General features: G+C 45.6%; 1 protein-coding gene and 1 long non-coding RNA gene across 2 annotated transcripts in view; one reads left to right on the forward strand and one right to left on the reverse strand.

Annotated features, from left to right (window-relative positions):
• LOC138515838 (uncharacterized) overlaps positions 1-17,470 on the forward strand; it is an 85,271-nt gene extending 67,801 nt beyond the window's left edge. The window contains exon 2 of the mRNA XM_069630583.1: positions 14,522-17,470. Coding sequence (XP_069486684.1) covers positions 14,522-15,668 — 1,147 coding nt within the window. The 3' untranslated portion in view covers positions 15,669-17,470. The remainder of the gene's footprint in view (positions 1-14,521) is intronic.
• LOC138515839 (uncharacterized) overlaps positions 1-26,446 on the reverse strand; it is a 214,054-nt gene that overhangs the window by 143,016 nt on the left and 44,592 nt on the right. The gene's annotated exons all lie outside the window — the stretch shown is intronic.

A 26,446-nucleotide genomic window follows, 5' to 3' on the forward strand; every position in this document is an offset into this window, starting at 1 on the left:
ACTTATAGCATTCTATGTCCAATGGGGTATACAGACATCCTTCCACCACATCCTTGTGAGGGTACATTCGTAACGGTTGTCTGAGTACATAACATCTCTCGTATCTTCAATGCGATATTGGTATGATTCCTGGTGTCATACACATTGTCTTCCTGGTAATCTTCCAGTATGACGGAGGTGTGGGGGTAGGCAATAGAGATGATGTGTACATCTGCTTCTCTACACTTTACTCCCTGCACTGGTGGTATACAGAGCTAAAATCTGTGGATGAGTGCACTATGCTGCAGGTGTGTGGTCTGTAAAACAACATGTCTGTTTAGGTGAAACCAAATGGGATTTTTTTAAAGCATTTTAGGAGTGATGAAAACATTGGCCAATGAAGTTCTATATTTACAGTTGCAATTGCAACTGATTGAGGTCACTTGAGAAGCTATGCTTCTTTGCAGATTGCCTGAAAAGATTGTCTCCTCTCATAGATGGGGTGAATGGAGTGCTGTGGTCCTTAACCAAAAAACCATTGAGACCTAAGAAAATAAAATCACAAAACAGCAACATAAATGAATGTCACACCGTTGCCAAAACAAATGATGCTGTGGAGGTATATCTCCAGAATAGTTGCATACCTAGTGTCACTGTTATATTAATGTGTCAAGACAAAATGCAGAGCGACAAAGAAAAACTACCTGTACAAATATACTTGTACCCAAGGAAAAAATGGCAGACTGCCATAGATGAGCACACTTTCAGGCCGATTCATGGAATCAACGTGCGCCGAAAAAACGGTGCACGCGTGCGAAAACGTGTGATTCGCAGAGAAACAGCGAAAATCGCAGTGCAAGTGCGATTATCGCACAGAAAACATCGCACATCAATTCATAGAAGTCCGTGCACGCGCGAAATGTGGGATGTGCGCTGAGAAAGTGCGCGGCGCACGCTGGCGCACAGGTCAACGAACGCCGTGCGATAAGGCCACAGCGAATTCGCACATAGCGCGGTGCACATAACAAAGGTAGGCGTAACACGGGGCGTCACACGCAGAATGGGGAACAACTCGTGAAAATGTGGGCGTCACAGGGGAAGTACAGGAGGCAAGTGCGCAGAACGCCCACACGCTAGCCTACAACACGTATTCATGGAATCGAATAGGGAAAAACAGAGCACGGCCAAAGACGCGCACAGGCCCATACATGTCCGCCACACGAAAGCAGGCGGTAGCGTCACTGCGCAGGAAAAAAATCTGCGCCAAAGTCCTACACGCGCGAGAAGGCCCACACGCGATCGGGCCTGGCGGAGCGTGTGCGTGTATTTCAGGGGTGCACGTGAAGTTCCACACGCGATTGGCCTGGGCGCGTGTATTTCAGGGGTGCGCGAGAAGCTTCTCACACGCGATTGGCCTGGGCGCGTGTATTTCAGGGGCTCGCGGGTGTTTTCACACGCGATCGGGCCTGGGGGAGCGTGTGCGTGAATTCCAGGGGTGCGCGTGAAGTTCCACACGCGATTGGCCTGGGCGCGTGTATTTCAGGGGTGCGCGAGAAGCTTCTCACACGCGATTGGCCTGGGCGCGTGTATTTCAGGGGCTCGCGGGTGTTTTCACACGCGATCGGCTTGGGGGAGCGTGTGCGTGAATTTCAGGGGTGCGCGTGAAGTTCCACACGCGATTGGCCTGGGCGCGTGTATTTCAGGGGTGCGCGAGAAGCTTCTAACACACGATTGGCCTGGGCGCGTGTATTTCAGGGGCTCGTGGGTGTTTTCACACGCGATCGGGCCTGGGGGAGCGTGTGCGTGAATTTCAGGGGTGCGCGTGTAGTTCCACACGCGATTGGCCTGGGCGCGTGTATTTCAGGGGTGCGCGAGAAGCTTCTCACGCGCAATTGGCCTGGGCGCGTGTATTTCAGGGGCTCGCGGGTGTTTTCACACGCGATCGGGCCTGGGTGAGCGTGTGCGTGAATTTCAGGGGTGCGCGTGAAGTTCCGCACGCGATTGGCCTGGGCGCGTGTATTTCAGGGGTGCGCGAGAAGCTACTCACACGCGATTGGCCTGGGCGCATGTATTACAGGGGCTCGCGGGTGTTTTTACACGCGATCGGGCCTGGGGGAGCGTGTGCGTGTATTTCAGGGGTGCGCGTGAAGTTCCACACGTGATTGGCCTGGGCATGTGTATTTCAGGGGTGCGCGAGAAGCTTCTCACATGCGATTGGCCTGGGCGCGTTTATTACAGGGGCTCGCGGGTGTTTTTACACGCGATCGGGCCTGGGGGAGGGGGATACGTGTATTTCAGGGGCTCATGGGTGTTTACACATGCGATTGGCCTGTGTACGCAATTCCATTGGACCAAAGGCCCTGACAGCTCAGGCGCGTTTGTGACATGACACGCGCGGGCGTGTCCCTGTACCCGGGGGAATGTTACAAGACCAAAAACTGCACGTCCGAGTGTCAGCCTGCGTGATTGGAGGATAGTGCCTCAGTGCGTATACGCGGAAGTGTTGTTGGACGTGTGGTGTGGTTTAAAAGGTGCGTGTAGTACGTCATTTCCTTGTACGTGCTTCCCGTGGAGAGCGAGTGGGTGAAATCTGTACTTCTTGTCGGTTCACACGCGATTTACTTCACTGTTACCTCTGTCAGTATTTTTCTGATTTTCTTTTCGACCTGTTTCCTCAAACATCGTTGACTTCTCCTTTTGTCCTGTCTCCTCACACAGTGTACAATTCTTCTTTTGGCGGGGGTGTTGCCAATGCGCACACGCGCGTATTTTTCACGCTCTTTTCCCAGGCAGACGGTGAGTCGCGCACGTATTTACCAACTGTGCTAGCCCCGTTTGTAGCGTACCCCTTCAGAGGTCATTGTAGGCTGCGTGTGACACGCATACGTTCATTTTTGTGTTCCTGAGTGCCACAGCGTAGTGCAGGTTCCTTTTCCCACGCACGTGGTCTACGAGGGGTCGCGTGCACGTCATTTTCTGTTTTAGGGGTGCCTGTGCGTTGCGTGACCCGTCATCTTTCCCCAGGGGTTACATACAGCCTTGCTAGAGCACTTGGGTATGAATTCCATCTAGTACCCTACCCCTTTGACCCCCAATTGCCCAGGACAATTGTCCACTGCAACTTCCATACGCACAACTCCATCAGTGCCATGGCTGGGAGGCGAGCAAGTGGTAAGGGTGGCAAAGGTGGCCGAGCCTCAAGAGGTGGGCGTAGTGGGCGCGGTAGGGGACGTGGCCAGGATTTGCAGACTCCCCCAAGCCCCCCACATGTGGAGGACCAGTCAGGGACACACATCCCCCCCCCCCATGGTTGAGGGAAACGTGGCTGACACCATCCCTGCTCAGCCCTTGTTGGACCGGCCCGTTGTGGCACCTGACCTAGCACAGGGTGACTCCCAGGCTGACTTCCAGGTCGCCAAGTCTAGGCCACGGGTGGCGGCACAAGCCAGTGTCACCAGGCCACGTGGTACAGGGGCAGCCATGTCATCTGCTGCCCCGAGTAGGCGGGGTGGGGAGGCTGCAGGGGCAGCTGCAGCTCCGTCCACCCCAGCTCTGACTCCCCCAGCAAGGACAGTGTTGGTCCCGGTACATCAGACTGAGGTTCCCCCTGCCATAATCACACTTCAGCTAATGCCTGCAGATAGTCATGTGGTCAGTGTGCCATCGCACACTACTACTACACAGTCCACCGGTGCTCCTGCCTCTAGTGTCCAGAGCGGCGTAGGGCACTCCGGATCCCCACCACCCACAAAAAGAAAGAGGAAGAGTGCTCGTCCAGTACAGGCTGATGACCCCGACACAGCTACACGGTCCGGCACGCCAAGGAAGCCTAGCTTCAATGATGCCGAACTGGATGCACTTGTGCAGTATGTGTCCGAACATGACGCCGAAATGTTGGTCACTTCAGGGTGTAGGATTACACCTGCTCGACGTCAGGCACACTGGCAGTCCATCGCGGACAGCATAAGTGCCCTTGGGTTTATGAGGCGCACAGCTGTTGAGTGCTACAAGCGCTGGAACGACCTTAAGCGTAGGGCAAAGAAAAAGCTGGCCTCAAGTCATGCCGCAACTCTGGTGACTGGAGGTGGGTCTCCACAAGAGGACATAGAACTCACTCTACATGAGCATGTTGCTGGGACCTACGTCACAGAGGAGCAGATCCAAGGTGTGGGAGAACTTCCATATTACGAGGCATTGTCCGGTGAGTGCACATGCATGTGTGTGTGATCCATGTGTATGTAGTTTGTGGGAGGGGATTCGGTTGAGTGCCAGGTCAGGGTGTGTGTGCCTGAGTGTTTTGTCCCACCCATGTGCTTCATCCAATGCATTCTGCGCCCCGGGATTTGGGTATTACAGTGTCCCTTCTGGCCACAGTAGGCGTTTTGCACTACATTGCGCCAGTTGCCCTTGAAGTGGCATCTTGCTACCACATTGTTCCGTATTAAGCTGTGTTCATTCAGGCTGATTGTAGGAATTCAACTGGTTCTACTGCGCATCACTCTGCCCCATTGTCACATATATGTCATGCCCATGGTACATGCCATCTGTGTGATGGCACGTGTCATGTATGTGTATTGGACATGCGACTCACAGGCCAATGTGTGATGGCACTGCTAGCCAGCATGCAGCTGATGTGTTGCTCTCCCATCTTGGTGTCATCAGTGTCTGACATTTTCCTCCCCTTCCAACTCATGGACAGTGCATGCATGGGAGGGTTATAGTCATGTGGGGCATGTGTAAATCAAGTACTGGTACTGTGGCTTGTCTGGCCTAATAGCGTGCCATGGTGCTAATGCCTGTTTCCATTTTTTGTCTTTCTTGTTTTTGCAGAGGATGACGCACCTGATGCTGTTGAGGGAGAGGAGATGGTGCAGGGCCAGGAGGGATCTGAAGCACGACCAGGCACCAGTGGGGGACGTGGTTTGGTGGTGGGGGAGAACCCTCTCTTGCTGCAGGCCATACTGTCCCGGGGTGTCCCTGGCTGCACCTCCCCAGAACTCTTTTCAGGTGTTGATTCGGATGAGGCCTATGTGGATTCGCAGATATGTGTTCATGGAAGGGATACTGTTCTGTCCGACCCACCTGCATCAGGGGTAGAGCCCACTATGGGGATGTCAGTGTTGGTAGGTGCGCCTGTGGTGGTTACGGATGCAGTGCCACACTCCGCAACATCTGATCCTGTTCCTGGGTCAGCAGTTCAGAGGGGAAACGCAGTCCTGCAGCCTCAGGCAGTGCCGACACAGCAAGGTGCAGTTCGCCTTGCCCCAGACAGGTGTGGTGCCCGCCAACGCGGTGGCCGTCCGCCACCAGGCAATACCGCATGGGAGCAATGCATTTACGGTATGGCCAACCAACAGGCAGCATCATCCGAAATGATTGCTCAGGCCATGGAGAGGGTGGCCACTTCCATTGTCCCCCCAGAAAGGCAGATGGAGCTACTACAGCAGGAAACAGACTCCATTTGCCAATCAGTCAGGGAGGACATGTTGGCATCCAACAGGGACAGACAGGCGGCCCTGGACAATCTGAGGGAATCAATTTCAATAGATGCCCAGGGACAGAGGGAAGCCCTGAGGGGAGAGGTCCGGCACCTCAGGCAGACTCTTGTGGACCTTGAGGCTTCCAATGTCACCAGGACGGAACAGCTGCTGGAGCGCGTCACCCGTACGCTCTCAGCAGAGATGCAGGAGGTCCGGGCAACACGTCGGGTGTTGCATGGGGATCTCCGCACCATATCCCTCCAGAACGAGGCCTTCCAGGCCCACATGCTTACTGCCATGGAGGACCAAACTAGGGCATTGTGTGGGCTGCCTCCCATGGCACCACCACCTTCTGTGGCAGCAGCAGCAGAGGTTGAGGAGAGTGAATCCAGCAGTGAATCTCCCACTATTTAGTAGCCGTGCAGGCCATGAGCCCATGGAGGTGTTTTTTTTCCGCAACATTCACGCAGGTGACTGTTGGTGGGCACCCTGTCCTCAGACCTCCTGGGTGGCCTCCCCTACCCCCCCTGGCCCACACATGGCCATTTTTGATTTTTGATTTTTGATTTTTGATTTTTTGTTGCAGTGTGTTGCCTTGTGTGGCTCCCGTGGGCATCCACTGTATTCCGGCTGGGCACATGCAGGCTTGTCATGAGTTTGGGTTAGATGCTTGGGTCAGTGAGACACACACCCCTCCTGCTTCCCGTTTCCATGGGCTTGCAAAGGGTGTGCCCAAGTGACAGTGAATTACACAGTGAAGTTGGACTCCCATGAGCTGTGTGGGCAGTCTGTAGTCAATACTGTGTATACATTCCTAGTGCATATTGTTGTTGTATTGTGCACTGCTTGGTGAATTGATGTGTGCTTGTGCATCCATGTCTCCCACCTGATTTGCAGGTTCATTCCTCATGTCTTCACAAGGCCGTCCACTTTGGAGATGGGGCTCATGTTGTGAGCAGTGGACTTCCAGATGTGTGTGGCAACAACACTGTACAGTTGGAGGTGGTGGATGTGCTGGCATTCTCATGTTGTAAGACTACGTATCCTTTGCCTTAGTACTGTCATGTTTATGCTATGTCCATTGTATTGTGGTAAGTATTTGGTCATGTGTGTTGTTGTTTCTACATTCATGTGGGCATATTGTGTGTGGCCAGTTTCCATTAGGGACACTGTACTTTGTGACACATGTCATGTTTGGGGGATGACTTTGTTTGCTCTCACATGGCATGTCATGCCATGGTGTGTTGGGTGGCGGTGCTGGGGAGGGGTTGGGTGACATGGCACTGTTGTCATGTTGTGTCTTGCAAGGGGGTAATGATTTCAGCAGCATAGAAGTGTGTCTTTTGAACACAGCATTGGTGCTGTTTGTGTAGTTTGGGAAGCACACATTGGAACACTTCCATATGTACAATCTCAGGCTGGTATGGTTGTGACAGTTGACTGTCCATTGACACATCATAATTGTCAGTAACAATCATCATTGATTATCAGCTGGTATGTGCCAGGGCTGTGTGCACTCCACAGGGGTGTGATTTTATGTGAAGTAATTAGCCAAGAGCTGCGTACGGGCTGCCTCACCCTGTGCCCTTTCCCCTCCCATGTGCAGTGGGCATGCATGTGGTTGGGGATGTGGGGGCACCACCATGTCCACGGCCAGGCCCCGGCGTGTTGCAACGTTGTGCAGGACACATGCTGCCACTATGATCCTGCACACTACTGGGGGAGCGTATAACAGCTGCCCGCCAGAACGGTCAAGGGAGCGGAAGCGTGACTTGAGCACTCCGAATGTGCGCTCCACGATGCCCCGGGTTGCAATGTGGGCTGTGTTGTATCTTACCTGGGGCGGCGTGGTGGGGTTCCGAATTGGCGTCATCATGTGGGTGCTGAGAGGGTAGGCACTGTCCCCTGGGGAGGTGGTGATGGGTATCATCAGTGGGGTTGTGACATTACTCAGTATCTGACATGCATGCATGCGCAGTGGCATTTATACTCACCGAGCAGCCATGTATCGCCATGCCGCCCAGTTTCTATGTCCCGGTTTAGGGTAGACATTCTGTAGATGAAACTGTCGTGGGTGGAGCCTGGATAGTTGGCGTATACTGAGGTGATGATTCCCTTGGCATCACATACTACCTGGGCATTGATGGAATGCCAGTGCTTGCGGTTTCTATAGATGTGCTCATTTGCCCTGGGGGGACGTAGAGCCACATGGGTGCAATCAATGGCACCTAGCACTTTGGGGAATTGTGCCACCCAGTAGAAGTCCTGGGCAACAGCCTGCCTTTCTGCAGGTGTTCTGAGCAGGTATATGTGCCTGCGGACTGATGGGCGTGCAGTGATGATGGCCAAGACCTGGTGTAGGCAGCGTGACTGCGTGGCCTGTGACACCCCCCCCCACTATGGCACTTGTCCGCTGAAATGATCCAGTGGCCAGGAAGTGCAGTACATTGAGGACCTTCTCCAGGGGGCTGAGTGCTTGGGAGCACAGGGTGGTTGATGTGAGGTCATCCTCCCACTCACTGACCAGGTTGAGTATTATGTGAGGTGGAAACCTGTACCTCCCATACACATGGTCATCAGGCATCCCAAAAAGGCTGGTTCTGGGTGTAAAAATTCTGGGCCGGACTATCCTCCTCCTCCTCCTGCGGTATCCCACGGCCACTGCTGCTAGGAACGGTATGTTCATCCTGGCGTCTGAGCTTGTTTGTTGTTTGCGTGCACTTTTATGCTGTGCGGGTGGACATACGCATACTTCCTGCTGGCGTACGTGTTTCCGGATTGGCCACGTTCGTTTCCATGAATACTTGTTGTAGGCGAGCGTGTAAAACTTCCCGCGCACCCCTGGAATACACGCACACGCTCCCCCAGGCCCGATCGTGTGTGAAACCACCCACGAGCCCCTGAAATACACGCACCCAGGCCAATCGCGTGTGGTACTTCTCACGCACCCCTGAAATACACGTACCCCGCTCCCACAGGCCCGATCGCGTGTGAAACCACCCGCGGGCCCCTGAAATACACGCACACGCTCTCCCAGACCCGATCGCGTGTGAAACCACCCGCAAGCCCCTGAAATACACGCACACGCTCCCCCAGGCCCGATCACGTGTGGAACCACCCGCAAGCCCCTGAAATACACGCACACGCTCCCCCAGGCCCGATCACGTGTGGAACCACCCACGAGCCCCTGAAATACACGCACACGCTCCCCCAGGCCCGATCGCGTGTGAAACCACCCGCGAGCCCCTGAAATACACGTGTCCAGGCCAATCGCGTGTGGAACTTCTCGCGCACCCCTGGAATACACGCAAACGCTCCCCCAGGCCTGATCGTGTGTGAAACAACCCGCGAGCCCCTGAAATACACGCACCCAGGCCAATCGCGTGTGGAACTTCTCGCGCACCCCTGAAATACACGCACACGCTCCCCCAGAACTGATCGCGTGTGAAACCACCAGCGAGCCCCTGAAATACACGCACACGCTCCCCCAGGCCCGATCGCGTGTGAAACCACCCGCGAGCCCCTGAAATACACGCACACGCTCCCCCAGGCACGATCGCGTGTGAAACCACCCGTGAGCCCCTGTAATACACGCGCCCAGGCCAATCGCGTGTGGAACTTCTCGCGCACCCCTGAAATACACGCACATGCTCCCCCAGGTCCGATCGCGTGTGAAACCACCCGCGAGCCCCTGAAATACACGCGCCCAGGCCAATCGCGTGTGGAACTTCTCGTGCACCCCTGCAATACACACCCAGGCCATTCGCGTGTAATACTTCTCGCGCACCTCTGAAATACACGCACCCAGGCCATTCGCGTGTGGGACTTCTCGCGCACCCCTGAAATACACGCACCCAGGCCATTCGCGTGTAATACTTCTCGCAGGCGCAGCCCTTTACGATGGTTTTGCGATCTTGATGGCTTTTCCTTGCGCGAGGGCGTTCTTGGGGGCGTAACTGGCGCTGATGCAGGGTCGCTGCGCCACTCTGCGCCACGTCTGCTTTTGGAGGTGGGAATCCATCAATACGCTGTGCGCGGAAATTGATTTTATCGCACAATCGGCTGGCGCAGACATTCGCACGGGCACGCTGTGCGCCAGCCGCGTGGGACACTTTTGTTCATGTTTTTATTTAAAAGAGAAGACATGCAAACAGAATATTGCTCCTAAAACAGATTCAGAAAAACACATTACCACTCTTGCTGAAATACACATGGAAGATAAGCAACCATGGGTTCATGTTGGTATAAATTACTGTTTTAAAACAATAAAAGCCACTTTAGCGCTTGAAAAGGAGAGGAGCTTCATCAATGAGAAATTGTTGCAAAAAATAATGGAGAGGGAGGAGATCCCTAAATTTAGGATTAAAAACCAATATGTTTCTGGGTTGGACAGTCCAGACTTCGAAAACCGAATTGCAGGCAGATGCATGCTGAAAATCAGTATTGGGCAGAAAGCAATTTACCATAATGTATGGATAGTGAGTGGAGCACAAAATGACTTTTACATGGGCAATGACATCATGCACAGAATGTGTATTGTGTTAGATTTCCTTAATCAAAAGATATGGTCACGCCTGGGTGTGCCGGCACCTGAATTTGAAGACAAAAGAAGGGCTTATCATTGTGCACAACTGATTCCTTATGCAATTGAACTACAAATGAGGAAAGATACTATTATTCCTGCATTTACAAAACAGTTTGCAATAACACTGAAATACAAAAATGGACAGAAGATGAAAGACTCCGATGCATTTGTGTGCCTGAATGAATCCATAAAACATCAAGGCCTGGATTATGAATACATTCCATTGGTAGATATTGGTGAAGGGTCTGTAAGAATGATGGTAAATAATAAGGGTTGTCAAGATATTCATTTAGAGGAAAACTCCCCATTAGGAATGGCCATACAAAAATCACATTATACTGCAGATCTAAATAACATGGTGATTGGAATTATCCCTGAAAAGTATGTAGATGCCAAGGGTGAGTTGCCAGAATACCTGGACTCTCAGCCCAAAGGAATATTTAAAATTCATTCTGTGTACCCTTATGATTCAAGTGAGACAGTATGCTGTTATCAAGAGAGTTGTATAACATTTGATTTAAGTGAAAATGAAATGGAAAATCAGTCCGTTGAAATGGAAGCTTACATGCCAAAACATTTAAAAGTGGCAGCGTTACAAAGAGACACAGCCACACAGCTAGAGGAAAGCGCCGAGATTCCACTACCAGAACATTTTCCAGAATTTTCCAAAATGGTAGAATAGCAGATCTCCTTAGCGAATGCGTGTGACAACGATGAGGATAGACATGAATTGAGGAAGATATTTATGGAATTTAAAGATGTATTTGCAAAAGATGCTTATGATTGCGGGCTAACTAATTTACATGTGGCCACACTTCCGGAAGGGTGTAGCAGAAGTCCAGTATTTGTACGCCAGTATAGACTACCGCTGGCATGTTTAGAATCATTGGCAGAGATTATTAAAAATTTATAATCGCGGGGAATCATCGGTCCTATCCACAGCACATCCAACACGCCCATTTTAGGTGTGTAAAAGCCAAATGGTCAATGGCGGCTATGTGCAGACTTAAGGGAGTTAAATAAAAGAGTACCAGTGTCCAGATGGCCACTGCCATTCATTGATCAGGGCCTACCTCAGGTACATGGTTCAAAGGTGTTTACCACATTAGATCTCACCTCTGGATATTGGTGCGTCCCATTGGCAGAGGAGATAAAGAATTTATTTTCCTTTACATTTGACAGAACACAATACGCATGGGTTAGAACTCCGTTCGGGTACGTTAATAGTGGGAGCGAATTTGGAATATTTTTGAGCAAGGCCATGCCTGATGCGGCAGAAAGAGGAACCATAGTTTATGTGGATGATGTCCTGATAAAAAATGAAAGTTTAAAAAACCATTTTGATGAAATAAGACATGTGCTTGGCCAATTGCAGAAAGCAGGCGCCAAATTGTCTTTACAAAAAGCACAATGGTGCAAGAAAAAAGTGAATTTTCTAGGCCATGAAGTAACTGAATATGGGCTAAATCCATAAAAGAAGAAAATAGAGGCCATACAAAAACTAAAAGACCCTAAAAATGTGAAAGGGGTAAAAAGTTTATTAGGAATGACAGGATATAACAGGAAGTCCATTGAAAATTATGCTAAAATCACTCAACCATTAACTAAACTGCTAAAAAATGAATACACCTTGGAAATGGGAAAAAGAGCAGTCTGAGGCTGTGGCTAAATTAAAAGAATGTCTTGTAAAGGCACCATCTTTAGCATATCCCATAAAGGACAGGGATTTCTTTATAGAAATAGGTTTCTCTGAACATTGTATGTCAGCAGTGTTATCACAAAAACATGATGTGAATCACAAAACCATAGCCTATGCAAGTAAAGCATTTTCCCAAGTTGAAATGAAATTCAATGAATGTGAAAAGGCCCTATTAACCACTGTGTGGGCGCTACAACATTTCCGCCCCATTGTTCAGGGAGAAAAGGTGATTATTGAAACAAATCATCAACCTTTGCAATTCTTAGAGAGTAAAAGAATTAGGTCAGGGAATCTAGCGCAGTGCAGAATCACTTCATGAACGCTAGCATTACAAGGTTTTCCTGTAGAAGTGAGATATGGCCAAAATAAAAAGAGCCCAATTGCTCAAGGTTTAGCAGATTTACATGACTGTGCAGCTGAACATGCATCAAACGAAATGGAAATAGAACCTAATTTACAGGAGTTTGAACAATCACCACACAAAGCTTTTGATGAAAAAACATGCAAGGACTTGCCAACTGCATATGTTGATGGTTGTGCTTTTCACATTAAAAATGACAGTAATAAACAATTAGTGTCAGGAATAGGAAATGTCTGGTTGAAATGTGAAGGTATCCACAGCATAGGGATGAGAATTGGAGCTAGGAGCAGTCAAGTAGCGGAATTGGCAGCCATTTATAAAGCAATTGCTACTGCAATTGATAATAAATTCAGCGAAATTGTCCTGGTGACTGATTCTGACTATGCACGAAATAGCTTTGTGAAATATCTACCTGGCTGGAAAGCGAGAGGCATGATTACATACAACAAAAAGCCACTTAAGCATGGAAAAATGATACACGCCATAGACAAATTGGTGTCAGAGAATAATTTGACAATATACTGGAGAAAAATTTGTGGGCATTTAAAAACTCCAGGAGAGGATAAAGAGGGGAATGATAAGGCAGACCACCTGGCTAAAATTGGGGCTGTGATGGGAGAATTGCTACCTATTGAACATTTACTGGGTGAAATACAGATTGATGCAGTAACACGTTCTAAAGCACCAAAGGAGACAGAACAATCAGTGTACAATGGAGTTACAACACCCCAGACCAAGATTTGATTGAGGCACAAAAGAATGATCGAATTTTTGGAATCTATTATAACCATTTGATAGATCCTGGACAAAACCTTTTAACAGAAAATGATTGTGTGGGAAAAGAGGAATTCACGGTGCTATTAAAGAATAAAACACAAATTAGATTACAGGATGGACTCATGGTTAGAGAGTCCATAACAGGACAGATACAATGGGTGGTACCCCTTTCATTTAGAGGGCAAATGCTACACCATGCACATGATGCCATAACTGCAGGACACAGAGGTTCACAAAAAACATTGGAAATACTAAAAGATTATGCTTATTGGCCACATATGTCCCAAGATGTGGAATTGTATGCTAGAGGATGTCTAGTATGTGCCCAATTTAAACCTGCTTCACCAATGCACAGGGCTCCACTAATGAAAAGAGGCCTAACCCTTCCATGGTCAGATTTGCAAATAGACTATGTAGGGCCTTTAAAAAGGTTGAGCAGAGGAAACCGTTATATTTTGAGTGTGGTATGTTTGATGTCGAAGTGGATTGAATGTATTCCTGCACCAGATTGTAGTGTGCAAACAGCAGCCACCTTGCTATTGAATCACGTGTTCTCAAGGTTTGGGTTGCCACAAAGTATTGAGTCAGACAGAGGAAGTCATTTCACAAGTGCTCTAATGAGCAAGGTATGGCAAATACTGAGTGTGAAAAGGAAACTACATATCGGATATCGGGCGGCTTCCTCAGGTGGAGTTGAACGGGGCAATAGGTCTGTTGTGGACATTTTAAAGAAATTCGTGGCTGAAGCAGGTTCCAGCTGGGATTTACGTTTACCTTTGGTTTTGATGGCAATCAGATCAACTCCTGCCAAGGCAACAGGTATTAGCCCACATGAGGTCTTGACAGGTAGGAAGATGGTGTTGCCACAACACCTGCTATACAGAACACATGAGCAGACACTTGTGAGTGCATCCACAGTTCATGAATACATTGATGAACTGAGGAAGCATTTACAACATGCATTTGCTTTTGTACAGAGAAATCTAGAAAGAGCTGCTGACAGTGCCAAATCGTATTATGATAAAAAAGACATCAGTAAAGGAGTATTGTGTGGGGGATCAGGTGTACAAATTTCATTTTGGAAAAAGTAAACAGAAAAATTCCTAATTCCTAGCAGCCTGGCAGGGGCCATTTCGAATTATAGATAAGGTCTCTCCTGTAGTTTATAAAATGTTAAAGACTGAAGGTGAAACAGCAACAGGACAGTTTGTGAATGTAAACCAAATCAAGCCATGTCATCCAAGACATGAGATAAAAAATCTGGAGCGTGTAGAAACAGATAAAGTCCCTTGAACATAAAAAAAAGCGAAGTAAGTGGGTCCAGACAGAAGTTAGTGACAGAGACGTTAAATAAAGATGGTTGATTGTTATAATTGCACGTAAACACTGTAATATAGGTAAATATATATATATGTAAAGAAAATAGAAGATGAAGTTAATGGAGTTGGTGTGCAGAATGAAAATGTATTAAATATTGAATGCTGTTTTATGTATGATTGTTTTCTTTTTAACCTGTGCTTAATTTCAGAAGGCGAAAGAAAAAGGGCGAAATGTTTTACAAAGCATGTTTTATTTTTGGCAAAAGGGTGAAGTTGGTATTGTGCTATATACTTAATCTGTTTCTTTTCTATTTGATTTAGAATATTAACATATTTGTACCGGAGGTCACGGGAGACGATGGAGTCCTGGAGCCCACGTGGACGGATTCTGGAAAAGCCCCGAAGGGGGGTGAAGACCAAGGCTGCAAAGCGATCAGCATTGAAGATGATACCAACAATATGGTTAATGATGAGGATATTCGGAGGGATCTTCAAAAATTCAGAAGCACAGGTTGTCATTGAACCTGGACCAGCATCTGGTATCGCGGTAGAAAAGGCACCAGGATTCATCATGAGTGATAGAAGGATGATTTTCCAGAATATCTACATACCATTGAATCCTGAGATTTTGATTGAAAAACATTTGAAACATACCGGAATTAAGATTGAACAGACTAAAGAGTGGTTGGAAACAAGAAAAGAGGACTCTAAGCAGTCAATAAGAGATATATTGATGGAATTGGAAAACACATTTGTGAATTCAGCAGACATTAAGAAGAGGAGAGGAAAAAGAGGAGCGGTGATGCTCGCGATGTCATTGGTAATGTCTATAGTTGGAGCCATAATAGGTACCACAATATCAACAGCCAATGCCATTTTGGTAGGAATGCTGAGTACTAAAGCGCAACAATTGAGTGTTGTCCTAGAAATAATACAAAAAACATTAAATGGGATTAGAGGGGGATTGGATGAACAAGTAAGATTCATAAATGAAACTGAAATCATTCTAAATGAACAAGCGGATGTGATGCAACGGGCGACTAAGCTAATTATTAAGCATGACAGAACTTTAAATGAAATATTGAATATAATGAGTCCTGTTGATAGACTATTAACGAATTATATGAGAGAAGTTCAAACTGCAGTTTCACAATTGATTCAAGGACATATTCCCTTGTTTTTTGTTTCGCAGGATATTATTCATCAAATGATAGAAAGATTGACCAGGAGGGAAATTGATGTGGTACAAGTAAAAATTGCATTTGAAATGGGTAATGCAATGCCATTATATGTGGACTTGGAAAGGTTGGAGATTGTTTTTTTACTATGCATCCCATATGTAGCTCCTGAACTTATTTATCAAACCAAGTGGGTACACAAGTGGGGTTTTGGCAAGAGGACACATTTATTAAGATTAAGACTCCAGAAGTGGTGGTGTTTCAGTCATGGGAGCCTGAAGTTTACTTAATACCAAACTTGGAAACGTGTGTCAAATGTAAAGAACAAAATTATATGTGTCCGTGTAAACCGTTTGTTCCTGATGCCACAGATGCTATTTGTGGTTTGAAATCTGACCCAAGTATATCAGAAGGATGTGAAGTGATTATTAGCAATATGGGGAGTGAAGAACTGGCACAGGCTAAGATGGTCAGAGGTAAATGGTTGGTCAGCACCTATTTAAAGAACATGACAATAGTACATTTGAATCATGGAACATATGTGGTTAAACAGGTGAAATATAATGTTTTTTACTTACAGGTTTCCGAAGGATACAATTGTGTCAATTGGAGGGTTAACATTGTTTCACGTGACAAATGATATTTGGGAAAGCCAAGTAGAAAATGATGATTTTTTTCAAAGTGACACATTTCCAATAGATCCGGATGTGGAGTTTTTATTGAATCATAAAGAAAAACATGTAATGAAAATGAATCTGAGAAAAAACAATATTACAGTTAGTAACCTGGGTATAATGGAGGTGGAAAGATTTAATTGGGGAACATGGGGGGAACGTTCAATAGTGGGTTTAGCTGTCCTGGTGCTAATCATGGGTGGATGGTTGATTGTGCTATCAGTAAAAATGAAAATGTTGCTAATCTTAGTAACTACGTCAGGAAGAGAAAGATATCCCAATATGCACACATTTTAAAAGAAGAACGGGGGGCAAGTTGTTTTTTTCCAATTGGCCTGGATCGAAGCCAAATTCTAAAAAAAAAAGGAGGGAATATGTAAGATTATTTAGCATTTTTTTCATGCAGCACCACTGCATGGGTTTGGTGCATTGCTATAATGCGGTACAGCAAGGCATGTGTTGCCAGTGGGACATGGACATGTAAATGAAAACAGGCTATTCAGTCAAAAACGATTTCTACATCTAAAATGCAAATATTTTTTTTTCACAGTTAAAAGCATATTTTGTTTTTCTCACCTGAAATGTCTCTGTTGCAGGAGACACATTTGAGGATTAATGAACTAACCTCATTAACAAAACTAACATGATTCTAACTCATTAATAATATAATGTGTTCTTCAGTGCAAAATGAGATGGAAAAGACAGGCTCTGAAAGACATTTTAAACGTGCATCCAGATTTTTTTTCTCTTTGCTTCTATCCCTGCTCTGTCCACAGTATTTGCAGGAAGCAAAGACTCGAATAAGCAGGAAATCAGTTTTGTTACAGTTGCAACTGTATAAGCCAAGCCATTGTTGAAAGTAGGAGTATAGGACATGATGGATTTTCATTGGATGCACGTCACATTAAGGGAGGTAACAAGAGTTTTCCTGTAGAATCTCGGGGAAGAAATAAGGGAGAAGACATTTTACACAGCTTGTGGAAAGACTTGGCTGGTGTGGCTGGAGTTTCCTGACTAAGAAGGTCCCAGTGCACTGCTGCCCAGTCTGGGAAATTCCAGACAATAATCCCTGGCTTGAGTGCCGGCAGATGCACGTCCTTGCTGGGGTGCTTTAAGAGGGAGCATTGAGCCACTTCCAGAAGGCGACCAGCCGAAGGATTCACGCTGGACAAGCTTGGTAATTATATTGCAGAGTGCGGGGGCAGTGTGTATGCGTGCAAAAGTATTCAGTCAGAGTAGAAGAGGGAATTCCAGTGTTTTATCAACATGTTAAATGTTGCAAATTGAATATGTTTTCGCCGCTCTCTTCTCATTTTGTTACAGATAATGTTGTTACTGTGCAATTTCCATTTATTTCTGTAAAAAGGGTAAGATGGTGTTAAAATGCAATTGTTTATAATACACAAAAATATCTGAAAGCATACGGGTAGTGTGTTTTATTTTTCTCTTTTCTTTGTGCATCTACCATTATAGCACTGGTAATATGGGAAGATGTTTAGACAGTGCAATTGTCATTTTTAAGGTAGCTAAAAATAAGACTTGGCGGTAGCTGTGTGCACTATTCCATTCAGTGTATAAGTGTGTGTGTTTTCTGAAAGGAACATAATATTAACATAATGAAATAGCCTGCTGCTGGAGGTACATGAGTCAGCAGAAAGAGAGGCCCTGAACATAGTTCACTAATGTAGATAAATTGGTGATGAATACCACATGTTAGCTCGCTGTCGTAGATAAGTCAGTGAGGACAGCCCATGGTGGCACTCCATATGAAAATGTGGTGTTCCTGAAATGTAAGCCTGAGGCCTCTCTAATGATCACACAAACAAACTAAACAAAAATAAGGGGTTCTGGATATTGGGGCTACATATAAAACAAAGGAATTATGCTCACCAGAAATACCACCAATAACGCATACCAACATAATGTATACCACTAAATGTATCTGTGCGCTGAAATAATGTATATATATACTGTAGTACTATATACCAAATCCAATCTGAATGCAAAGAGTGATTATTACTGAATTATTTTCATTTTGGCGGTAAGAAAATACTGCTAGGCCCCAAATCTATACAAAATATCCAACACTCTCTACACTTTACTCCCTGCACTGGTGGTATACAGAGCTAAAACCTGTGGATGAGTGCACTATGCTGCAGGCGTGTGGTCTGTAAAACAACATGTCTTTTTAGGTGAAAACAAATGGGATTTTTTTAAAGCCTTTTAGGAGTGATGAAAACATTGGTCAATGAAGTTCTATATTTACAGTTGCAATTGCAACTGATTGAGGTCACTTGAGAAACTATGCTAGCTGTTTTCTGCTTAGCAGTTTGGTCCAACCCTCAGGCTAAACTAATTCAGTTTCTTGTAGAAGATGCTTTAAAGATGACTGGTACTAAAGAAATTAGATGGCTAGCCTATGTAAGGACAGTTTTAACATCTTTAAATTTGGAGACATTTTATTGGGCTAAGTATAATATTTCCAAACTAGACAAAGGTGTTCTGAAGGAACTTATATCGACTAAGTAAGAGTCTGTCTTCAGAGTTACTCAACAGAAAAGCATAGTAGGTTTGTACTATTTGAATGTTGTTTTCCAGCCTCTTGACAAATCATTCTTAAATGTGATAACTAATCCTAGACAATGAAAGATTATCACAAGAGCTCAATTTGATCAAGTCCCACAACAAAATACTTGTGACAACAGTGTAATTGAATATAATCCTACTTGTAAGTGTGATGGAAATTCAGGCAGAAATAGTCTACATGCCCAATATTTCTGTACCTTAAATAACAAGGAATAACAAAGATTGATAGCACCTGTTTTGAGAAATTTAAATCTGTTGACCTCTAGATTTACATATAATGTATATATGACAACTCAAAAAAAAACTGATTATATTTAGTCATGAGCATTTCCTGCATGCAGCTTTTAGATGTTGATGCTGAAGAATTGTAAATCTCTCTATTGTATAATTTTTCTTATTTTATTGTATTTTAGCTCCTTTTAATGAAGTATTGTTTGATGAATATTTACACGAAGAAACTAATGTTTGATTGTTTTTTGATTGACTGAGCATTTATGTGATGTGAGTGCAGCTAATTTAGTTAGTGTAAGGAGTGTTGGTGTAGTGGCTGTGAGTGACAGAAGGGCGTGTTGTAGAAGTACTTGTGAAGTAAGAGGAGGAATAGTGATGCTGGTAGGAGAGTGGTAGTAGTGGTGGGGAGGGGACTAGTAGCAGTGGGAGGAGAGTACTAGTGGTAAGAGGATAGTAGTTCTGGTGAGAGGAGAGCAGTCAGGGTAAGAGGACAGTAGTAGTGGCGAGGAGTGTATTAGTAGAAAGAGAGTAGCAGTATTGGGAGGAGAGTTGTAGTATTAGAAGGAGAGTAGTGGAAGGAGAGTAGTAGTAGGAATGGAGCAGTGACAGTAGCAGAATCGGAGGAGTGGAAGTGGGAAATGAGTTGACCTCCATGGTAGGAGCTAGGAGACAGGGGAATGAAACATTGGAAATACAGCTGTGGGAGGAGATAAGGAATAAAAAGAAGATAGAGTAGAAAGGGTAAGGGGACAGTGTGTGTGAGTGCATTCACCTAAATTCTACCAAGCAAGTGCAAGGCACACATCCAATCACTTAGAATATTAACCTCTGGATAGAGTAGGGACATTTAGAAAGTTCTTTAGGTGTTGATACAGTAGGCTTTTGGTAGTGGTGGTGGGGAGGGGACCAGTAGCAGTGGGATGAGAGTACAAGTGGTAAACGGATAGTAGTTGTGGTGAGATGCGAGCATTCAGGGTAAGAGGACAGTAGTAGTGGTGAGGAGAGTAGTAGTAGAAAGAGAGTAGCAATATTGGGAGGAGAGTTGTACTATTGGATGGAGAGTAGTAGAAGGAGAGTAGTAGTAGGATGGGAGGAGTGACAGTAGCAGAATCGGAGGGGTGGAAGTGGGAAATGTGTTAACCTCCTTGGGAGGAGCTAGGAGACAGGGGAATAAAACATTGGAAATACAGCTGTGGAGGAGTTAAGGAATAAAAAGGAGATAGAGTGGAAAGGGTAAGGGGACAGTGTGTGTGAGTGCAATCACCTAAATCCTACCAAGCAAGTGCAAGGCACAACTCCAATCACTTAGAATATTAACCTCTGGATAGAGTAGGGACATTTAGAAAGTTCAAAAGGTGTTGATACAGTAGGCTTTTAGGGAGACACCCCGAAGATCAGAAAAGTGGCTAGACAGTAGGGGTTGTTTAATTGTTTATTGTTGGCTTAACAGGCGCTTATACAGTAAGTAAATACTGTTTCACATCGCCCGCAGGACAACAGGGAGGTGACAAGGAATGACAAACAATTAAAATACATACACAAATATTAAATACAGTGGGGGGAGGGCAAACCTACTCTGCCTTGTGAGTGTTTAGAATGTGCAAGTGCAGAAGGGAGACGGAATGGGATAAGTGCTGGGGTGCTCATGGGTGAGCAATAGGTGAAGTGCAATGTAAGGTAAGTGCGAGCCTCCAGGGGTGAAGGGTGAGCCGAGGCAAGTGCTGAGGATAGATAGAAGCTGGGGTGATTCGGTGTGGGAGGTCAGGGCACCGAGGATGCATAAAGGCCCTTAACACCAAAAGAGCAACTGTGAGATTAGCAGAGGAGAGAGGGACAGAAGGAGGAGGTAAAGAGGGAGGTCTTGAGGATCTTCCAGAATTTCAGAAAGTCCGGCTGAAGGGGGAGGGGGAGGCTGTTCCAAAGAAGGGAGCCAGCTGAGGAAAGCGATCAACCTCCTGCCCTCTGTTTAGCGAAACGCTTTACAAACAAGGAGTTGGTGCCAAAGAAGTGCAGAGGTTTAGAGGGGGAATATTTATCAACAGAGAGTTGTGGATAGTGTGGTCTCTGGCTTCAGACAGCCTTATGGATGATACAGAGGGAATTGAATGTAATCCGTGAAGCAACTGGGAGCCAGTGCAGACTATTTAGGGCAGGAGAGATGCGGTCCATGGGCTTGAATCCAAGGATAAGTCTTGCTGCCCCATTCTGGATTAGCTGGAGGGGTCGCAAAGTGGAAGAAGGTAGATTCAGGAGAAAGATATTGCAATAGTCAAGCCAAGAGAGAACCAGGGCTCTGGTAACATTGAGCTTCTGAGGGAAGGTGAGAAAGGGTAACATTCCTTTGCGAAGAAAGAGTTGAAAGTGGGACTTCTTGGCAATGTCCTGAGTGTCAGGGAGGAAGGAGAGAGAGAAGTCGAAGATGACTCTGAGGTTTCTGGCTTCAGAAGAGGGAGCACGAGGAGAGTCCATGGAAGAAAGCCAGAGTGAAGGGAAGAAGACAGGTGCAGGGGTCCCAATCAGAAGAATTTCTGTTTTGTTGGAATTGAGGCAGAGATTACTGGAAGTGCACCAGCCTGGATGGCAGAAAGGAAGTCAGGGAGGATGGAAGATGCAAGAGGTTCAGCAGGAATTTTGAAAAATAATTGTGTGTTGTCAGCATAACACTGGAAGTTCAGAGAGAAGGAGGAGATGAGGAGTGCTTGATGAGTAATGTAGATGTTAAAGAGCCAAAGCGAGAGAATAGAGCCCTGGGGGACACCACAGGTGGAGAAGGAAGAAGGAGAGGAGAGGGTACCCAGGATTACTTGGGAGGAACGGTCAGTTAGGAAGGAGATGAGCCAGTCCAGTGCCCGCTCCGAGATACCCAGGGTGTCATGGGGCCTTTCGATGAGGATGGAGTGGTTTACCATGTCAAATGCAAAGGAGAGATCAAGAAGGATGAGGACAGCACTGGTGTTGGAAAATAGGGATGTGAGCAGTTCTTCACAGGTGTTCAGAAGAGCATTTTCCATGCATCTGGATGCCCGGAATCCAGATTGATGGTCGTGGAGACCGCCAACAGTTAGGAAGCAGGAGTAAAATATTAGATGGAAAGACATCAGAATAATTACTCATGACAAAAGGAATCAGTAGGATGCTAAAGTGATGAAGAAAGTAAAACGTAGGACTTTAACACAATGTGAAGTCACCTGCTATTAATTAAGCAATATGCCCCGAGCGGCGGGGGCATTACCGAGTCAGGTAATGCCCCGGGGCCCATAGTTATAGGCCCGAGAATGAAGCGTCCGCTACTGAAAAAATAAACGGAAGAAGGTAAGTGGAATTGGAAGGGCGGAAGGGAGCGAGGGGGAAAGCAAAAATAAAAAGAATATCGTACCTGGGTCCCCGGCGGGGGACGATGGCAGCCTCCAGCCGTGTGGGGGGTGGGAGCAGCGATGGAACCGCTCCGAGTTTCGACATGGCTGGAGGCTGCCATCGTCCCCCACCGGAGACAAAGCAGGCTGAAGGTAAGTGGGGTTGGGAGGGTGGAAGGGAAGGAGGGAAAAAAAAAAAGAAAAAAACATCTTACCTGGGTCCCCGACAGGGGACGAAGGAAGCCTCCAGCCGTGTGGAGGCTCGGAGCGGGGATGGCCCCGCTCCAAGTCTCCACACGGCTGAAGGCTGCCATCCTCCCCACCAGGAACAAAGCGGGCTGAAGCTAAGTGGGGTTGGGACGGGGCGGGGAGGGGTTTCGGAGGACAAACAAAAAAAAAGACATACCTGCATCCCCGGCGGGGACGAAGGTGGCCTCCAGCCATGTGGAGGCTCGGAGCAGGGATGGCCCTGCTTCGAGCCTCCTCTTTGGCTGAGAGGCTGCCACGCCTCCGCCGGGGACAAAGGTGTGGAATCCGAGGGATTCCCATCCAGGTAATGCCCTGGCTAGGGCCAATCAGAATGGCTCTTTCATTCTGATTCTCCCTTGCCGGGTACTAATTGATGGTATTGTATAATATATATCGATTAAGATCAGATATACAGTAGTAAAGACCCCTTGCAAGAAATGAAACATAAAGGAAGAGGAAACTTGAGTGATTAAAACAGACTTAGAATTGGCTGTTTTTTTTTTACACAGTCAATAATCCTCTGATGAAAGTCTGACAATCACGACAGGACTAAAATATATAGGTTTAAAAGGTATTGATATTTTAAAGAGACATATTCTTAGAGAAACTTGAAAAAGGGATGTGGACTACTGATTGCATGTCCCAAAATATGTTGTGAAACTATTCAAATGACTCCGGTTCAGGTCAATAATATTTATTGTGGATTTACATTTAATAACAGCTACTTAATTATTGAACATATGTTTGAAGTTGAGATATATCTGTTTTTAATACTGGATTACAAATACAGGGACATGGTTTTAGATTTTTGAAGTTTATCTGGATTAGGTTTTGTCATGTTTAAAATATATTTTCATTAACAATGTGCAATCAGGGGTGTGTGGCCTAATGAGCAAACACGAAGGCTGCATAAGGATAGCTTTGATGCCAACATCTTACTGAGAGCATGTACTAATAATGAGAACACTTGAAAACTGATCCGAAGAATGATGGTGGGGAGATCTTTTTTTTGGAGAAGTGCATATAGCAAGTGACTGATTGACACAACAGCCCCTTCCCTGCACTGAAAGCCAGACCTCGTGTGCATTCAATCCAAACCCTGATTCCTGCAGAGTTTAACTCAGAACTAATGACAGAAAAGTACACTGGGTCCGAATGCTTCATGCACAGGAAGTGTGGCAAAACCATGTCACTGTACCTACATGACAATCTAGACTGTTAGCTTGTTTCGTCAATCAAAGAAATACAACTAACAGAAAACATAGAGCCCAGGATAATATCTGCATTGATGGGATTTCAGAGGAAGCAGAAGGACAAGATCTGTCTGCCTATCTCATTGCTTTATTCCAAAATGAATTGGGAGTTCAAGGCATCTCCACAATGCCAATTAAACAGGACCACCGGGCACCAATGCCCAAACCAAATAAAGGAGAACATACAAAAATCATTACAATGACATTTTAAAATGTCCAACATAAAGAAAAAATAGTGGTGGTCTGTACTGCAAAAGGTGAAATGCAAAAGCAGACCTCTATCCTTAGGATGTTTAATTACTTCTCAATGGAAGTCTCCAGTTCTTGACCATCTGCAATGCTCCTCCTTCAGATAATCCTTTACATTTGCAGTGGCTTTGCATCTATTTATTAGCAATGATTGAGATACATTTGATTGTGCAACATTGTGTGACAACATGATATTGCAGCTCATGCAAATATCCCCACTAACCCATTAGCACATGTGACAAATGGTAAAAGCGTTTTCTGAAAGAATTAACAAATTCCGTATCAACATCTGCTCCTTGTAAAAAGTGCACGAGAAAGCCATGAAAACATCAAACTAAGAAATGTAAAGATAACAAAGACTCTCAAGATGCTTGCTCGAACTTAAACTATCCTTATAAGAAAATCGCAGATAAGGTTTTGATGTCCAGAGAAACCAAAACAAAATCGGATGAAAAGAAAAAGACTTGTCGAAAACAGAACATTATAAGAGCAATGTAGAAAATACTAATTCTCTGTTATTTACCCAGATATGACCAACCGTTGCTGCTTCGCTATTTAACGTAAACTAGACACTCTATTTTCCCTTGTATATAAGTGTTAGCTCATTGAATGTATAAATGACATCCTGATTACGGTACGAAGACCCTGGTGAGGCAGGGCGGATCAGAAAAACTCATCTTTTGGCCTCCTGGATATATGTATTGCAGAACACGACTAGTTGGTCAAATTAATTTGCACATATTCTTGACATATGCAATGTTTGTGTTTTTTGATTTAGTAAGTTTGCCGGTTTTGCAATTGCTTTGATTCAGAGCAATGTAGACAACCATGCATATTGGTGTCTGCAGTTTGGGATGAAACTTGATCTTGACTGATGTAGTTAAAAACAAATGGAGAAAAAAAACTGATACAATGTGGAATGCATCATGAAAGAATTAGCATGAATGAAGGCCATGATTTGTGGCATTATTGTACTATGTGACCTAACATGTAAAGGGAATTGGTCATGCAATTGGTCATGCAATTAGACCAAGGTAACTGTGTAAGCAATTTAGAGATCTTAGAGATCTTAGAGTAGATGCAGAACTTCTCCTGGAAACACAATTAGATGTAGCAGAATCTAAGAAAATGTGCAGGGGTTGGGTTGACCTAGGTTTTTATGCTTCATACAAAAGTAGGAAAAGAAAAGTGTACATTTTAGTGGCTAAGCGCAGTCTGTTTATTTGTAGAGATTTATTTGGTGACCCAGAAAGTAGATTCTTTGAGGTTAGGGAACCTTGGATCAGTAACACGTTAATATGGTTAGTATTTATGGGCGAATTGTAGAAATACCTGGTTTCCTCATTGATTTATTTGAACATTAAAGTAGTAATGTTGCAAAAACTAGACTGGAAACCCTGTATAGTTGGCCGAACTCTCAGAGCTTAAAAAAGACCCTTTGACACCATCCTTTCCCTTGATGCCGAGAAGGTGTTTGGTTGTGTGAGAAGAGATTATTAGTTCTCGGTACCGGAAGGTTTGGCTTCATAAATCCTTTTCTCAAAATGATGTGAATGTTTTGGCATAGGCCTAAATCATCTGTACTAACACATGACTATACATCTCTCCCATTTACTTTACACTCAGGAACTCAGCAAGGGGGCCCATTAATCCCTTTATTTTACATTTTATCCATGGAACCATGTGCATGCAAAATCAGTAAGATGATTCAGCTGCAGGGAATAATAATGGGTGATGTAGAAAACAGAAACTCAATGTATTCACATGATGCCATATTTTATGTTGCATATCCAAAAAGAGCTCTTCCATTTCTACTTCAACTTCTCAAATCATTTAGCACATTAATGGTTACAAAATTAACTTCAAGCTGTCCAAACTGCAAGCTAGACCAGACATCCCACAGGATCTAGGTCAAGAAACATCAATACATTGCAATAACCTTTAATCGATAGACAGGAACACAGGCGGCACGCACAGAGACTGAGTCGACTAACCCTGACAATCCCACCAACACTTTCGCCCGCCCCTTAATTTAAATTACCGTCAGGCACCACATTGGTGTGGAATTATCGAGACACTGGCAACCTCCCCCACTACCCGAGAGGTGTCATTGGCAGGCCCACTAGAGTCTAAATGGAGGATAAGGGGAGCTATCAGAGAGCATATTAGAGGCGGGGACTAGAGGAGTATGGAATCTGCATGCCGGTCAGACCCAGATCAGGACAGAGCCGCAACAGGGGAGACTACGCAAGCCGAGCGCTTCAATTCTGGATATAGACGCAAACTAACCAACCCTACTAACATTTTCCCTTTCTGCATACACCTCTCAAACTCCAAACCAAAACACAACCAAAACCTACAACACAACAAACCGCACGAACTTCCCTACATGGCAACAACAAAACAAAACACACATAGCCTTGCACAACAGTACACGACGACTACCGGCCGCAAACACCCCAGGCTCAGCCAA

This window comes from Ambystoma mexicanum, chromosome 6q (genome assembly GCF_040938575.1).
Source record: "Ambystoma mexicanum isolate Mex_15411 chromosome 6q, UKY_AmexF1_1, whole genome shotgun sequence".
NCBI classification, from domain to species: domain Eukaryota; kingdom Metazoa; phylum Chordata; class Amphibia; order Caudata; family Ambystomatidae; genus Ambystoma; species Ambystoma mexicanum.